The 18,176-nt window shown below is 39.0% G+C and overlaps 1 protein-coding gene across 2 annotated transcripts in view; it reads right to left on the bottom strand.

The window, feature by feature from the left end:
* LOC128621852 (pleckstrin homology domain-containing family G member 2-like) overlaps positions 1 to 18,176 on the bottom strand; it is a 35,639-nt gene that overhangs the window by 3,348 nt on the left and 14,115 nt on the right. For both annotated transcript variants that reach the window (XM_053647859.1, XM_053647860.1), the window contains 7 exons: positions 13,740 to 13,840; positions 7,149 to 7,215; positions 5,102 to 5,148; positions 3,724 to 3,874; positions 3,323 to 3,454; positions 322 to 504; positions 97 to 189 (listed from right to left, as the gene is read on the bottom strand). In XM_053647859.1, coding sequence (XP_053503834.1) covers positions 97 to 189; positions 322 to 504; positions 3,323 to 3,454; positions 3,724 to 3,874; positions 5,102 to 5,148; positions 7,149 to 7,215; positions 13,740 to 13,840 — 774 coding nt within the window. The remainder of the gene's footprint in view (positions 1 to 96; positions 190 to 321; positions 505 to 3,322; positions 3,455 to 3,723; positions 3,875 to 5,101; positions 5,149 to 7,148; positions 7,216 to 13,739; positions 13,841 to 18,176) is intronic.

Genomic DNA, 18,176 nt, shown 5'->3' on the forward strand with positions numbered 1-18,176 from the left:
CAATCAGAATCAAGTATTCAGACAGACCATGGTATAAGTACCTAACAGAATGACAAAGCAGTATATCTTTGATGTCTCCCATCTTTCATTTCTTACCTGAACAATGTGCTGTTGTTTTGGGATTGTCTGATCTGACACCTTGAAACAGAGAGGATCCTTCATGTTCTCCACCAAGAGCAAGTTACAACACTTGAAAATTACAAAAGAGGTTATACATGAACAATTTTTTGACTTTCACAACACTTCATATCTGGACAACTAATCCAAACATTACAGTATACCAAAAGATTTACAAAGTGATTTGTAACACTGATGACTCACAAAAATGTGTGTGCTGTAGATGAAATGTTCCATCCTCTTTTTTGCAATAAGCAGCATTTTATCAAAGAGGAAGAAGGCCCTCTCTTTTTTAACCCTCTGAACCCGGAAGGAACCTTCCAGAACCAGCTCTCCAAAGCCGCTGAGATCAGGACCAGTCCAGTTTCGCAACAGACTCTCAATCTCCTGTCAGAGTGTGACAAATTTGTTAGGTTCCACTTCAGTGCTAATAATTTTAGCCTTAATTGTGTGTATTTGTGTGTTTCCATAGCCTAAATACACGCCTAGGCAGAACCAAAACGGCAAACATTAAGCTTTTAATGGTCTTAACAACAAATCATTGGTCAGAAATTAGAAACAGGGAAATTCACATACAATATATGGTTTTCTTATATACAAAGGTAAAATCATGATAATCATTAAAATGTTTAATGTAAAATTCTAACTAACATGCCTGGGTGTATAAAAGTTTCCAAAAATATGTTCTGGGATTATTTTTTTTTTTCTTAAAAGATTAGTCATTACTATTCTGCCACAACTCCTGCAGCGCATCAAGGGCCACAACGTTTAAACATGTAGAGAAATCAAAGGGAAAAGTGTCACGGTAAGCCAAGGAGGAGATGCAGGATACACGTGCAGTTGAGACCTTTATTAAGGAAACCAATCCGAAACCAAATCCAAAACGTGAAACAATGGCGTGGTCAAAACAGGTGAACAGCAAACAGGATAAACTAGGCTAAGACAGGAATCAAATAACGAGGACCGGATAAACGCCATGAACAAACTGAGGAAAATCCAGCTTGATCTCTAGTAGACACTTTGCGATGAACATAGACACACGAGGGGTTTAAATAAAAACGTAATCAAGGGTGTAACACAAAACAGCTGTGATTAATGAGAACAATTGAGGGAGACATCCAGTAACGGTGGAGACAGGACATAAATCATAACAAATACACACGTACGACATAAACAAAGTCATGTCAGTGAATCCGAAAGTGCGTGCTGTCGCGCCTTCTGCGTGAGTGGAAGTCTCTGACAGAAAGCTATCCCATAATAAGCTACTTTATCTATTTGCTTAATTCTTGCTAATTTCTTGACCAGTTATTTGTTGTTGAGATGATTTAAAACTTAATATTTTGCCATTTTGGATTTGGCCCAGTTTAAAATTTATTTATTTTTTGCCCATTATACATATACATTTCAAGCAACTTTTTGGTAATTGTATCTCTTCTGTAGAGCTGCGACAACTACTCGATAAAATCGATAATGATCGATTATGGAAATCGTTGTCAACGAATCTTATCATGGATTAGTTGGTCTGCACGGGGTACATTTACTCATTACGTTACTTCTGTTCCGAAAACACGCTTCGGAGAATAAATACTAAAGTGTGTCCCAAATGACGTGATATACACTTTCACTATGCATTCTGCACTACCGTCTAGTGCGGTGTTTCTCATCCGGGGTCTCAACCCTAGTGGTCAGTGGTGTAATTGCAGGGGGTCCGTAGGAATGTTTTTAAAATGTTTAAATAATATCATGTGTATATTTTTGTTAAATGTATCAAAACATATTCAAATGAGATGTTTCAAAAATTAATCAATTTGGTTATTCGCAAATATCATGTTAGTTGAGCTGACGATCGTTCATTGATGGATTTATTTTACATTTATTTACAAATGAACTGATCATTTGCAAAAACCTGAGTGGTAGACAAGTTCAAGTGTTGCATTGATGGATATAATAAACAAAGGATAATTCAGAGAGTCAAATAAAATGTCACACCAACAATAAAATGTAAAAAATAAAATCTTAATGTTTTGATTAAATTTTAATGTTAATATTATTAATGTTAAATATTAATAAAATAAAGCAACATATATATAAATTACTGTTTAATATATAGCCTATAATTGTTGTGGAGGGATGGGGTTCTTGTGGCTTGTTAGAAATATTCTTGGGGTCCAAAGCTCACAAAAAGTTGAGAACCACTGGTCTAGTGTATGAATTTTAGAAAGGTAATATCGTCTCAAATGGAACACATTATTTTTTTACTAACCCGAATGTGCCCCCCCCCCCACCCCGATTAATCAATTAATCAAAAAATAATCGGCCAACTAATCGATTATGAAAATAATCGTTGGTTGCAGCCCTACTCTTCTGCATCTCTTATTTCTTAGTGTGTCAGTAGAAAAGACCTTATTTAAAAATGTATTTAGCCCCCAAATATTAAATGTTACCAGGAATCATTTTCTCTGTAACATTGAAGAAAGCAAGACATTTAGTTACAGGGCACGTTTCAAATCAAAATGTCATTAAGGTTGTCTGGTTTCACCTGGAGAAACAGAAGTGAGACAGTCAAAGTCTACAAAAGGATTATAGCAAGTTCTACAAGATTTCAGATTTCCTTACAAAATTATATGACCTAAGAGAACCGAGAATTGGGTTTTAAAAGGCAAATGTGGACATGCTAATTATTGACTTGGTTTAGTTTATTACTGTTTACTGGTATTTGTGGTCATTTATTTGATATATACACTCACTGGTCACTTTAATTGGAACAGATATACCCCTTCTCTTTCATATAAATATTCAATCAGCCAATCATGTGGCAGCAGCGCAATGCGTAAAATCATGCGGATACAGGTAAACAACTAAAGCTTTTGACCTGTATCTGCATGATTTTATGCATTCAGCTGCTGCCACATGACTGGCTGATTGGATAATAACACTTCTTCACCACTATCTGACAGATGGCGTCATAAAATCCGGAGACAGATGTATCTTTATTTATCTGCAGATGTGTTAAACTGTTCTGTATTAAAAGCAATGGCTTTGTATTACTGATACTGACTTTTTTTAATTACCAAAAAAGACAAAACATTTTTATGTTTTAGAGGGTACTGTAATTTGTAAACAACTTAATATTTTTTTTTTATGATTTATATTATTTATGACTTATTGCACTGAAAAACAAAAGACAAAATATTTCTGCTTGCACCTGGAGTCGTACTGCATGTTCCTGTTTCCGCTTCATGTCGTTAATGTACCAGGCCACAGCTGTCATGGTGATGATGGCGTCTTCCACCATCTCATATCCTGAATCACTCTTGTCAAAGTGCTTGGACAGCTCCTGTCAGAAGGGGGAGACATTGATTACACTCTTGAAACTGCTAGCTGCACATGAAAGAACTACAACACACTATTCTGGTTCTTGCTTCTCTTTTCTATTATGTTGCTTTATAACTCTTTTAGATAGAAACTAGCTTTCACAGAAACTACCTTAAACAGACAATGAAGTAGCAGTTACAGAATTTGTGTAAATCTTACAGATTAACACCCAAACTCTAAGCTAGAAAGAGCACAGTCATGTGTAAAACAACTCCCTGTCCATACACTGACCTGCAGCAATAGGTGGTACTTCAAGATCCTCTGTACAGGTTTTAGCAGGTAGGTCTCTAGTGGCAGTGAGTGGCAGAGAGTTGCCTGCCTCTCCTGGAAGAAGCGCACCAGGCTTTCGTTCTTCATGCATTCCCTGAGGACGGCCACTGAGCTGGTGTTTAGGAAGAAGGTAGAAGGTAGACAGTCATGGGCAGGACAGTCCACTGAGAGACATAAGATAAGCAGCACTGTCTGGCAGGCTTGTCATATCACTGTGCTAATGGATTCAGCTGATGGCTCTGTAAAACGTCCTTATGACAAACCTAAACCATTTACAAAAACACCCAGCATCTCAAAATGCAGCTGCTAAGGTGTCTGCAAACTGCATCAGGAAAAAATACTGCTGGTCCTTGAGGCATAGTGGGGTCATATGGTTCAGGTTCACACTCTCATACTAGCACAGTGAAAGCGGTGCAGTGGAGCCAGTGTTATTTGGTTCTGTGTCTATATGAGTGAGTAAATATGACTGTGGTCATGAATCAGCTTGAGCAGAACATCTGCTGCTGAGGCATTTTAGTGGCCCATGGGAATGAAGTAGAAGAAATGGAAACACAGCCTTCATGCAATGTAAGCCATCCATATGAAAACTGTCACTAGCAGTGAAGTAGTGATAGGAGCACTAAAATCTAATATCTATCAATAGCTCGACAATGGATTAAGCAATACTATATACCACAAGGTCAAATCGACGGTATGATAAGAAGGATGAGCAAACTATTAAACAGATTAAAGACAGATAAGCAGCTGCATTTGTGATTTCTTTTTGCGTTAAGTGTTTCAAGCCCATAATGATCTACTGGATTCAAGCTATACTTTAAGTGGACAATGTGTGCTTAGTCTATGGCCTTTTAGTTTCTCTTCCAAAGGGGAAAAGGTGCTAGCCTGTTTATACTTGCCAACCCAGGTCACTAAAATAAACCTTAGCAAAGGAAGTCAACCTCTTAGTCAAGGTTCTAAATACAGAGCATATTTTTTTAATCAGTGGATTATGTTACTTAGCTCATCAATGGGTCCAGACTTACATTCCTCCCACTCATAGTACACATCTGTACCATTAGTTTTGCTGTAGTTACTAAATAATTCATAGTACTTACAAAATAATATGCTATAACTGAATAAAAAGCCAACAGGGGTTTAAGGTAATGTGTGGTTTTTAAAGGCGTTTGTTCTGTATATGGTGGTTTGTTGTATAAGCGTTTAAATCTGAGGTAATTACAAGCCATAACAACAATTGTATAGTCAACATGTAGTGAGTTACTGTGTTCTGAAATGAGATATGTGAGTGCAAAGCATTCCATAACTAAAGCACAGAAAACATACTGTAAATAAATCTACTTACTTGGGATAGTTCATGCAGTAAATGGTGTAAATGTCAAAGGCTTCACTCTAAACCAGAAAAAAATAATTAATTTATTACGCAAATAAATACACAATTGTCTATTTTAATATCAATATACAGACCATATAGCTGAACTTTAAAAACTACTTATAACTCATACAAACATATACTGGAGGTTTTCAGAAGGGTGGATAATTGGCAGAGGAAACATGGGAGTCATTATAGCAACTTAAAGGGTTCAGCAATTAGCTTAATGGTGGGGATCTTCAGCTGCAGCTCTTATGATCCATCTAGGACACAAACCCGCAATCACGCAGCTGCTGGTTTGGAGCCCTGTATCAAAATGTAAACCAGTGCTACCCACATACACTATTTTTATCATCACATCATAATTACGTGATGTCCTTAATCTGCTTTGGATACTGTGTTTCATAACTGGGAACTGATGGCCACAAATGGGCTTCTGTCCAAGCATGTAAACATGTCTGATTTGTGCTTTATTTGGAGCCTGATGCTCACTTCAGAAATCTTTGTTTTGGAAAAATACTGGTGTCTGATATTCTTTCACTGAGATCCTGAGAAAAGGCCAAATTAGTCCAAATAAGGTCCTAAAATAGCCACTGCTACTGGTATGTACTTGGTATGTACTTCTATTTTTTTTAAATGAATTGATCCTACAATATTCCATTACTTAATAGATTCCTCTTCATTAACCACTTCATGCGGTTAGGAGCCAATCCTAGGAACACTGAATATTAGGTGGAAATAAACCATAGCATGGTACCATGCATACACACATTTACAGTTAGTGGAAATTTAGTGCAGCCAATCCCCCTATGGGCATGTTTTTGGGAGGTGGGAAGAAACCAGGGAACCTGGAGACAACCCACACAGAGAATGCATAGACTCTGCATAGACAATAACCCAAACTCAGGTTTGAAACAGGGGCCCTGGAGGTGTGAGTTGTGAGGTACTACCTTGCCACCCTGGTTTGGATACTGTGTATCACAACTGGGGACTGGAACTGGCCAGATATGGACTTTAAGCATTTAATCTTATTGGATTGGTGCTTTATTTAGGGAAGTGGTAGCTTAGTGGTTAAGATGTTGGACTTCTGATTGGAAGGTTGTGAGTTCCAAACCCAGCACTACCAAGCTGCCACTGTTGGGCCCTTGAGTAAGGCCCTTAGTCCTCAACTGCTCAGTTGCATAAATGAGATCATTGTAAGTGGCTTTGAATAAGGGTGTCTGCCAAATGCTGTAATGTGCTTTATTTAAAGTTTGATGGCTAAGCTCTCTAGCTTAGAACTCTTTCTTTGGATAAAAATACTTTTTTCTCTGATAATGGTTTAATCCAATGTACTGTGCTTAACTACACACTAATTGATCCCAAAAAAAGTGCTCCATTCGGCAAGAAGAAAATGTGGCCTTAAATCCTGGGAGAGAGGTTGATACCATCAGCAAACAGCAAATACAGAGAAAAAAACATCATTGACATATTCAACTCCTCACTAAACACAAAGATGGCATTGTCTGTGCTCCCATGCCACCCAGGTCTGGTCATTAGCCTGTCCCTGTAGTGTGGAGTGTGTCAGTGAAAGGGACTGCAAACTCCCTCAGTTGACACACATGCGCATGTTCAAAGGTCAGCACAGTTTGCTGATATGTTTGGGATTCATTCACAAAGCCCATCTGTCTTTCACACAAATACCTCACAGACAATATTCCACTGTTGTGCCTCTGCTACACTGCCAGGCTACATATGGCACATTCACACAGCTGTTTTTTTTAACAAGTTCAACAAGCTGTGTTTGAATAAGCAATTTCACCACTCCAAGGAAACATAAAACATTTTAAGACAATTTAAATTATAGAATTCTTTCTTACTTTGTTGTGGCAGTGAAATAAAAAATGGGGAAAAAAACAAATTTTTTTCTTTGCTGTTTGTAGGACACGAGCATCATGTGACATGTTACAGATTTACATGCAAATGATTCTCTATTAATGATATAATTTAAAAGTTCATGACCTCACTGTTCTTTACTTACCCTCTCCACAAAGCATTCGGCTATAGCTGCTGCATGAGGGCTTCGCTCCAGATCTTCCAAAAGCTCACTGTTGATAGACCAAATATTTTAGTCACATCTTGATGTGATTCACAAAGTGAGAACTCTGCTGCTGCCTGACTTCAAATTCTCACAAATACTGTTCATCTCAGAAGTAAACATGATAAGAATGATAAATGTTTCAAATCTAGGCAGTATCACACCGCAGAGCATGGAAGCCCAATTGTTTCTCCTGAGCTAGGATTTGGGACTAGTTTTTTGTTTGAGCAGTGTTATTCTCCTTCTATGGAGACATCTGGGACTGGTGTTTCAAAAGGACGACCCTGGCTACAGTAAACCCCGATCCCTGTCTCCATTTCCACATAGCATTCATTTGTTTCTTTTCCATCGGTTCAACCCCACTATCGCCTTAAGAGCACACAGATGGAATACATCTTATTTTGGCTCAGAGACCAACCCCCATCCCATTTCCCCCAGATCCCCACAGCAGACCTTACAGACATTGAACCCCATTCTCTGGATTTTCCTGTTGCAAGACCCCTGGACTAGAACGCTAAATAATTCTGAATATGTGCATGCCATGTGTGTGCTGCCAGCTCACATTTCTTCCTTAACTAAGATGTGTATAACATTATCACAACCCATATGCAGATAAATATGCTTCCTGAGAATACAGTATGCATGATTTATATCTATTAAATGGCAGTGAGCAGAGAGAAAGCAAAGGAGCTCTGCATATAGTGACTGAATGAATCAAAAACAGCAGGCGTGGATTATCTTGGACAGCATCGTTGGCGGGACAGAAGAGTAGTAGAGGGATTTAGGGTTAGTTTTTTGTAAAACAATAACTATCATGAGTCAGACATAAAACAGAAAAACTGGGATTTTTCACTTGTTCTCCAGGGGTTTTGGTGTGAGGTTGCAACCCTTCCCTTGAAGATCTAACAAGAGCTTGGTGAACATTTAGCTGACTGAACACATTGGACTTCATTCAATTCATCAGCAAACTTTGAACTATCATCACTAAAAAGGCATCATGTTACTATACTGGTCAGTCTGTGGGGAACCCTCCCCGATGCTCCAAAGAAAACAACGTGGTGCTCTGTAAGTTCTCTGATCACGCTTACATGTGGCCGAGGGGAAAAGTTCACGGGGAAAACCGCTGTGCTCCAGATTTCAGCGTCTTTTCCTCCTCCTCTGGAGACAGAGTACGTTTTGCAGCTGCCCTTTGTGGTGAGGGGGCTTCAATTTGGTTATAACAAAAGTGGAGGGGAATTCATGCCAGTCTGCTGTAAAGCACAACAAGGAGCTGGCGTTTCCTAAGTGCCATTTATGGTTTGTGATGCTCGAGGCTTGGTTACAATACAGAGGCAGAACAAAACAATATTGTTTATACAGCTTGGCAGTATGCTTTTTTTTTTCCCCAGAACAAAGATCTCCCCATATAAAAGGCTAAATAAGAGGTATAGTACTCTGATCACAGGCCATACATCTACTTATATTCACACTCTGGTAGCCAAGATGGCTATAATAACAACCTGGTTCATCATCTGAGAATTTGGCACTAAAAATCAGAGGAACATGTTGGCTCATCTGAGCCAAAGACTTGAGTTATATGCTTGTTATATGTTTGCTATTACTTTTCCATGCTGTCAATCGCGAAACACTTACATAGACTTTTAACACCATTAGAAAATGCAGGCCAAGTACTGATCAGATCTTTAAATGTATCAGAGTTGTTCAATAAAGCATACAGAATAATGAATCAAGGTTTCAGAAACCCCATGTGTTCCAAAAGTGCTGTTATGGAATCCGTATGTGGTGAAAGAGAAGTAACCTGGGGAATTTAACACTGGAAGTGTTGGAAAAAACGATGCTGATAATCCCTATTTCTACCTCCTATAGGTTTAATCAGGATCAGGAAAGGGAGTTACCTGCAAGGGACCTTAAATTCAAAAACTCCCTTCCTTGCCTTCTTTCCTTCCATCTCCACCTTAACCTCTTCCTATATTGTTTTAATGACTTATTTGGCCTCTTATTCTATTCCTTTACTCAGCCTACTGTCATCTGGCTTCTTTCACACATTCTCAACATCTGTCTGCTAATGCAGTTAGTGTGGTATGTACTGAGAAAAGCATACTTTATTTAAGCATTTTTCATTGTGCTCATATATTTTATAAAACTGTCAAACCTAAAGGTGCACTGGAGACATGATTCCATCCAGAGGCACTCGCTACTGCTCCATTTCTAGGTTTGGAGTGATAATTCCTCTTTTGGTCTCATGAGCTAGACTCCAAGCTTTGCTAAAGAGTGTCATAACTTTCATCACTAAACATGGCCAAGAACAGCTTACTTTCACAAGAAGGGGTGTTGGGACTTGCATTGGAAACAAGGAATCACATTTACCCTCTACCGTTTCATATAAAACTGTAACATTTTTAATCCCATATCTATATTTTACTCTTATAAGCTTATTATGTCCTGGTGTTGAAAAGTTGCAGAAATGTGCAGTGATCCAATTACACTGAAACCTTGAAGATTCTGAAGCATGGGGCCAGAAAATCTTTGCCTGGGGCAGGCAAAGATTCTAAGATTAAATGACAGTAAATCTACACCGCTTTGCTTCTGAAAATCATATAGAATTAAAGTTGCAAGCAATGTTCAATGGGGCCAACCACCAAAGGTGCAATGCGGAGCCTGAAGAACACGAAGAGGAGAAATAGAATGTACATGAATGAATAAAATATAGGTTCAGAACACAGCTGAAATTAAGATTGAACAGGAAGTTAACAGAACAGAGCAATTTATTTGCATGCCAAGAGGTTGAAAGGTTAGTGCAATGCTGAGCAAAAAAAGAAAGGAACCGAAAGACACAACACTGCACAAACTTTTAAGAACTTGCACCACACAGGAATCAAACCCAGGACCTTTAGAATTGATGCTTGCTGTTTATCACAGTGTGCCAATCATGTAATGACACCAAAAAAATGTATTTTGGACAATGTTTTCAAAAGTTATGTGTTATTACAAAAAAAAAACCCTTACATCTTTAGAACACTAGGTGGCGCTGCATTCAAATTTCTCAGGTCTCTAGAGGACATGCTATGAATGATCCCTACCACATTTTGTGCTGATATGTCAAATATTTTAAAAGATATTACAATATATGACAAATTTCAAAATGGCAGACAGGCGGTTCGTCCGATCCTGATAAAGTATTCAAAAGTTCTAAGCAAAAATAGTAATCTTTCAAATATCATGACCTATAGGTGGTGCTGTTCTCAAATTTGGCCTGGACCCCCAGATCATACTGCTGATGAAGTCTACCAAGTTTCATTACGATTGATCACAGTATGGCCGAGATACAGCCTCTGGTCCAATTTTGGGTCAACATCGTTAAATTTGCAACATCAAAATGTGATATTTTGAACAAATATGAATATAAAAATTCTGTTCAGTCAGTTTATGCGATTCTGTCCACTGATCATCTGAGCCAAATTTGGTAAGAATTGGACAAAATTTGAATGAGGAGTAAAGAAAAAAATGAATACTGTACATTTCAAAATGGTGACTACTGTAATGGGTGGAGTCTTAAAGTAAGACATGGATTGTAATCAGTATGAGGAGAGTAATCTGATGAACTACATTTCTTTTCTCTTTGACAAAGTGTTCAACAATTATAACCATTTGAACAGTGAATATTTGAACTAGTGGTGGCACTACAGACTTGGTCCTAGAGACCCCATAATTGGTCCAGGTACTACTCATGGTCATATATACAAGTGTGCCAAATTTCATAATTTTCCTACTTACGGTTCATTGGGCTGCCATAGACTCCCAGTGGGGAAGAAGAAGAATAATAATAATAGGAAAACTAATGGATACGATAGGTGCCTATGCAAACAAAACTGGTGTAAGAGTGTCCGGGGAATCCTCCCACGTCTGTCTTTAGCAAAGGATGCTGCTTAACATGGGTCCTTCCTCAAACTTGGAAAAAGTGCTACTGTGGACATAACGTCAAAGCCATGCAACAGATAAAGAACTCAGATGAAGGAACAGAGGAGATAGAGGTCTGACAGTGGTCTAGATTTCACTTAGTTGAGGAATCTGTCTGGAGGGTTCCAATAAATGCCCCCCTTCTGACCTCCAGGGTGAGAAATATGCTTTTGAAGCAGGCCTATGTTCTACATGCCTATGTTTAGGCTTCTTGCCCTGGTGGACCACATACTGTATCTCTCTTGTAGTCACACACAGACATAAAGTTATCGCTATGATTTATTCATTTACTAGTTAGAATGTAATGACTAAACATACAAAAATTTTAATCAGTCTACATTTAACAAAAAACCACTGTAGTTAGGCTTATGCTAGTGTTGGGGTTAGGGTTAGCACATGTAAGATTCAGAAGTGTTCCAAATAAATGCTGCATTTTTAATATTGCATGGAGTTTGAGATTAGATCATGTTTAATATCACCTCTACAAACGCATATCGAAGAGCCTGGCTTCAGACAAATAACGCTATGGTCAACTCTCCATGGGAGTAAAACTCATAACAAAATATTTGTGAAAAGGGAATTTCAGCACTTAGTTCATTGTGTGGAGTGTTTAACAATTAGTAGTGCACCAACAATGTTGTTTGATGAATAAGCTCCAAATGTGCTGCGTAAACAAGGAATATAACTGAGAAAAGTCTTTTCATCACTACCTTTCCATTTTCTCTATTCTGAGCTCAAAACACGAATTCAGAAGGTAGTAAATATAACTTGCTCTGCTACAGTGAATGGGCAATGAAGACTAAAATCACACTCTATAATTTCACTTGAGTATAGTACTGTAATATAACAGATATGATGAGTGTGGGAAGAGACAGTAGGCTGTCTTCTGGCTCAGCATGCACTTCTCGCCTGCCTGTGCCTTTACTCTCTGACAGGCCATGTGTAGAGTATTCACTATAGAGGCCTAGAGCGCTACCTCAGAGCCTGGCCGCTTTGGCTCCAGGTAACATGACATCTGTATGTACTGACTGGTGCCAAGAAAAAGATACAGCAGCATTGTGAGTGAAAACAGGGACCTCATTCCATAGAAATGACAGGATGAAATGGATAAAACAAAGAAGAGCAGGAGCAATAAAATATAAACTGTGGGAAAAAACAAGGTCAGCCTTCCACTCTAAACAAATATGGAGAAGAATGAGGAACTAATCTGTGCTGCAGTGGAACTGTGATTAACTCTCATTCCTTTACACGCAAAACGAATTTCAGAGAAGCCTGAGTGCCTGAGGAGGGAACAAAAACCTGGAACTGACACCCTGCATTTTATAGATAGTACCATACAATATGCCGCAAATACACCCATGACTTTTGTAAGATTTTCTGTTACCACATAATAAAGCAGATTTCCCATGGGGGCTGCTGGAAAAACGTAATGTTAGATTTCATCATTTAGTAATGTCAGAGGAGGTCCTGTAATGAGAAAGGCCTGGAGTGGACATGAGAGAGTGAAATGTGAAAACAAAGCCCTCAGCAGGAGAGGTCCTGGGGTGATGAAATATAAGAGGCATGAGGATGCTACCTCGAAAGATATTCAAAATATTCTAAAAACAGCTGATGAGCAGAGTTTATACTGAAGGCTTCAACACCCACAAGTGAGCTAAAGTCAAATAATAGTCATGGAGAAACTGTTTGACCAAATAATGATTATTGATAAACACAAAGTACCATTAACTCTTCTGTAATGCCCATATTCTACAGGCTGTTCTCTGGTTGATATGTGGAATGTATTTTTTTCACTCCGGAATATAGTTCTGTTTTCATAAAAGATATGCATAAATGGGAGCAAAATATGCAGAAATACATTTTGGGTGATTAAAATATTCTAAATTTGCAGCACCTGAAAACTCCTGCTGATTTTTTCAGTCAGAATGTTTTCCTCCCTTACCATCACCCTCCATATAAGTCGTACATTAGCAGTTATCTATGCGACTAGCTACCCAGTAATTGCTTATACACATCTGGGTCATTCAAGCCTGTTCATTAATTTTGCCCCAAGAATGAGTTTGAAATGATGAAAAGCAAGCAAAGGTTGAAATTCGAGAGCTTTTTTGTAATATTCATTATTTTAAAGCCAAAAACTGTTTGAAATGAAAAACAATTAATACAATATGCCTCAACCATAATCTGCTTCACTGCTCCATGTATGAACCCAGGACATAATGAACCATATGCTGCCTTTTGTGCTTATTTAAAATAAATAAATAAATAAATAAAAGCCATGACCAGGGCTTGTTAAGAGCATTGCAGGATAGCAATCAAGTCTGAGTGAGAGTCTTCTGGACAGGCTCAAAAGCGAAATAGTGTTCCTCTTGGCTGCAGCCTGGACATTGTCTTTTTCACTGCAATTGTCTACAGTCTGGGCCAACCTTTCTATGAGTCACGTTAAACAGATAGAAGAACCACCCAAGCAGTAGCGTCTGACCCAGAAATGACTGCAAAACACAGAGGGGCAGAGAAGGAAAGAAAAAAAAAAAGTTTTGACAGACAAAGCAAGAGTAAGCAGAGCATAACAACACTCACCTGTTGAACTCATAGATGTCTTCGATGTTGCAGAACAGTGTGCTGACCTCCTCTGGTTTAAGAGGCAGGTCTCCACAGTCAATGATGCACCCCAGATAGTCCTGAGAGAGACAAAGCAGAAAGAAAGAATGTGCTGGAACCTTGAGGCATTAGTTCAGCTGTAGATAAAGTGTTTCCAGCACTCTGGCAATAGTTTATCAAAAAACACATGAGCTATATGACATTTTATTTGCCTGTAATTACCTATAATTCGCTTCCACTTATCTTATTTCCATTTGAAGCAATTATACATAAATCAGTTGCACATGTACATGGTACGGTATCTACACAACTAATCCTTCCACAGCAGGAAGGTCTTCTCACCTCTGAGCAATCTAACAACACTAATCATTGTTATAATTTAATTTCCATAAAGGCTTTTTAATGAGAGGAAAGGCTGATATTAAGCTACTAAAACCTACCACGTAAACACATCATGAAAATGAGGAATGCAACTAATGGATGGTAAAAGACCCTCCCTGTTACAAGATTTATCTTTATTTATCTTATCTTTCTGCACTCTCGTGCTGTTGACCTGGGAAATAAAGCCATCATCTGATCTCATGAGAAAATGAGTCTTCTCAGTAATCACTGACAAGCAGATGAAACTGAGCACATCAGGAGAGCAGGAGTTTTCCAGTCTTATTAGGCCTCACTATAAACTGAGCCGATCAGCTAACAGGGCCCAAATGAACAAAATGTAGACAATTTTATTAACTCAAGAACCCTAAATAGCAAATTGAGAGTACAAATAAAAGAAAGTATTCACAAGTGTAACAACTTCCTTTGGCGTTTCCAAATAACACTAGAGCACACAACAATATGAAAGCACCTTCCATAGGCAGCTTCCATAGGTGGCAATCAGAGCCATAATCACCCTGCAGCTCTCACCTGGATTCCCACTGAAGTTAAGCAGGGTCAGGACCTGGATGGGAGATCTCCTGGGGAAAAACCAAGGTTGCTTCTGGAAGTGATATTAGTGAGGCCCGCAGGAGGTGCTCACCATGTGGTCTGTGTGGGTCTTAAGGCCCCAGTATAGTGGTGGGGACACTATACTGTAAAAACAGCACGGTCTTTCAGCTGAGACGTTAAAGTCAGGTCCTGACTTTCTGTGGTCATTACAAATCCCTGGACACTTGTCATAACCCCCATTGGCTCAATCATGGCCCCCTAATAATCTCCATCCCTGTATTGGCTAAATCACTCTCCTCTCCTCTCTACCAACAGCTGGTGTGTGATGGGCATTCTGGAGCACTACGGCTGCCATCACATCATTTCCCCCCATACAATGTAAAGTGCTTTGAGTGCCTAGAAAAGTGCCTAAAGATTCTAAGGAATTATTATTATTACAACCAATTACAAAAAAGTTGGGACGCTGTGTAAAATGTAAATAAATGTAAATAAAAACAGAATGCAATGGTTTGCAAATCTCATAAACCCATATGTTATTCACAAGAGAACAAAGAAAACATATCAAATGTTTAAACTGAGGAAATGTAACATTTAAATAAAAAAAAAAAAAGGTAATTTTGAAATTTGATGGCCACAACATGTCTCAAAAAAGTTGAGACAGGGGCAACAAAAGGCAGGAAAAGTAAGTCTTTCAGAAGTAAAGATGGGCAGAGGTTCACCAATCTGCGAGCGTCCCAACTTTTTTGGAATTGGGGTTTGGGTATTATTATTAGCTTTACTAATCAAGTTCACAGATACAAGCTAAATTAGCCTGTTAAGAATTATGATGATTAGTAAATCCTGAAGGATGGCACAGTGGTAAAGAGGGTAGAGTTGCCAGCTCAAGGGTCCCTGGATCAGTCCTGAGCACAGATTACTATCTGTGTGGAATTTCACACATTCTCCCAATGTCTTTGTGGTTCTCTGGTTTCCTCCAATCTCACAAAAACAAGCACGTAAGTGTAAGCTAAATTGCTCCTAGGTTGGGATGTGTGCGTGTGGCGATCTGTGATAGACTAGCATGCTATCCAGGATGTATCTCTACTCCAGATCCACGGTGACTCTCAGCAGTATAAGGCAGTTACTGAAGGTGAATGATGGGTAAGTCTTGGGTTTTAAGCAAAATAGGAAGAATGAGGCTCTTTTCCATTCAATAGACTGCTGTGCTATGAGCTAATACTTGAAGCTAATAGGGTCATGGAAGCGATTTTAATCATACACCAGTGTTTCCCAATCCTGGTCCTGAATCCTCTCTGGACTGTTTTAGTTTTCTCTACTCCAACACACAATTTTACCCTCATCAGGAGAGCTGATGAGTTGAGTCAGATGGTTTTGGAGCTGGGAACCCACAAAAATGTGCAGTGCAAGGAGAAATGTTTCATTATAATGCTGCTGTGATCCATTTATTTTATTAACTTGATGTGGAAAACACATGCTGCAATCAAATTAGCATCATTTATAAATACTAATGTTCTACAATCTCAGTTTCAGTCAAATAATATCTTTTAGGGCATTTTTTTTTGTCTGCTTCTAGACTAACCTATGCTTATGCTGTGCTAGTCAGGCACATCCATCAGCACATTATTGGTGTTCGCTGCTTGGCTTCATTAACTCTTTAATTGTCCAGCTTTTTAGTGCAAACAAACATGTGGCACGTGAAAACATTCCAGGTGCCATTAATTCCTGATGTAATCTGCCATGAGAAAAGTCACTATAATCAATATAAAAAGGGGCCACCAGGCAAAACAAACACTTAAAAAAGGCAGCAAAATGCCCCAGACTGGACTGGTACAATAAATAGCTCTAAACAAACATTATGAGGCATGCAAGACATTATTGTGGATGAAAGTGCTCTGGTCCCCCTCCTCACTCTGTCCCTACAACTCTACATTCCTGCAGTGCAAAACTAGGAGCTCTTTCTTGCCCTGTGTTTGTTTCCAGAGCCGCCATGGTGTCGGGGAAGGCAAACCTACTACTCCATGGTAGGTCAAAATGAGGTGGAAAATGAGGAGTCTGACACATTCATCACTTCTTAAAGGCAAAGCCGGTATGGGCCACTGTTATTATGCAGATTTACAGTCTGTCACAGGCCAGAGAAAAACTCCCTAGCTGCTATGCTGCCTAAGAGCTTGAGGGGGCAAAAGGGATAAGGGGGGTAATGAGTGAGGGATATGACAGTGAGACAGGGAAAAGTGCAAAACAGGACACAGAGAGAAACCTGAGTATCAGATTAATAGAGTAAACTCCAGAGTGATGGAATGGAGAACAAGGAAAATAAACTACAGAGGGACATTTTCATTAAAAGACAGACAATAGAATAAGAGTGAGAGCGGGACGGAGACGGGGTATAGGCTGAGAGTTACAGGAGTTGCACATATTCTCCTTTGTCTGAGAAAATAGGTCATAGATTGAGGAACTCTGTCCCTCTCTAGTGAGTGGGCCCCTCTACTTGTGCTCCAAGAAGGGGGTTAAAGCCAAGAACCCCATCCCCCCTGTTTCCTGTCCTAGAAAACAGGAAAGCGGGGCTTCACTCAGTCTGTTACCCCAAAAGTTCTCCAAATCACTCATATATACTCATGCAGATAAATACTAAAGGACTATATAAAAAAACTGTATATATGAAGCACAGTACACATATGGGAGCAGGAAAAGTTGGCCCTTCTTTCAAGCAAGTTAGACATCATTGTTCACTTACTTTCTATTAAAACCAGACAGCTCTTGCTAATAGAAGCTCAGCCAGGGTTTGAGACATGATATGTGCAAATCCCAGAGTAAGCGCTCTGACATCATCCAACAATCACACCCCATTTTGAGGCTGCAGACTGATAAAACAGCAGTACTCCTCCACTAGAAAACTCTTTCAGCAAATACTTCATGGCCATCTTCACTGAGCAGGCCACACTTGAGTATCTTCTCTTTTTATCATTTCTTGCTAATGAGGCTAACTTCAAAAGTCCCATCAGTGATAAGTGATAGTGATACATTCTGCAACCTGCAGCACACAACACGATAAACACTAATCCCGTCTCATTTTGTATTGGACACAAACACCACCACAAGAAAAGGAAAAATGTCACATCTAAAACACTAAAGGCTCCTTTGATTTGTCTCTCTGGGAGAACAGGGGTTTTCCCAATCAGAGAGGGTTCCAAGTCCTACTCCTTTAGGAAGGAAAAAAAACAAAACTTGTATGGACCCTTTTTTCCAGATTGAATACACAATATGGCCATTAATACCAATGCCTGGGAGAGCTTGCTGCACCAAAAGGACACCTGTTAAAAATGAACACAATCAAAATGTGTCAGTCAATCACCCATATACTGAAGATCAGCAAGTGAAAATCTTAAAACATATGTCCCATAAACTCTGAGAAAAAGGATCCTTTAGGAATGATTACTGTATGTAGGTAAAAGTACAGTACTTAGCTTCCTAAATAGGTTGAACCTT

This window comes from Ictalurus furcatus, chromosome 17, assembly GCF_023375685.1.
Source record: "Ictalurus furcatus strain D&B chromosome 17, Billie_1.0, whole genome shotgun sequence".
NCBI classification, from domain to species: domain Eukaryota; kingdom Metazoa; phylum Chordata; class Actinopteri; order Siluriformes; family Ictaluridae; genus Ictalurus; species Ictalurus furcatus.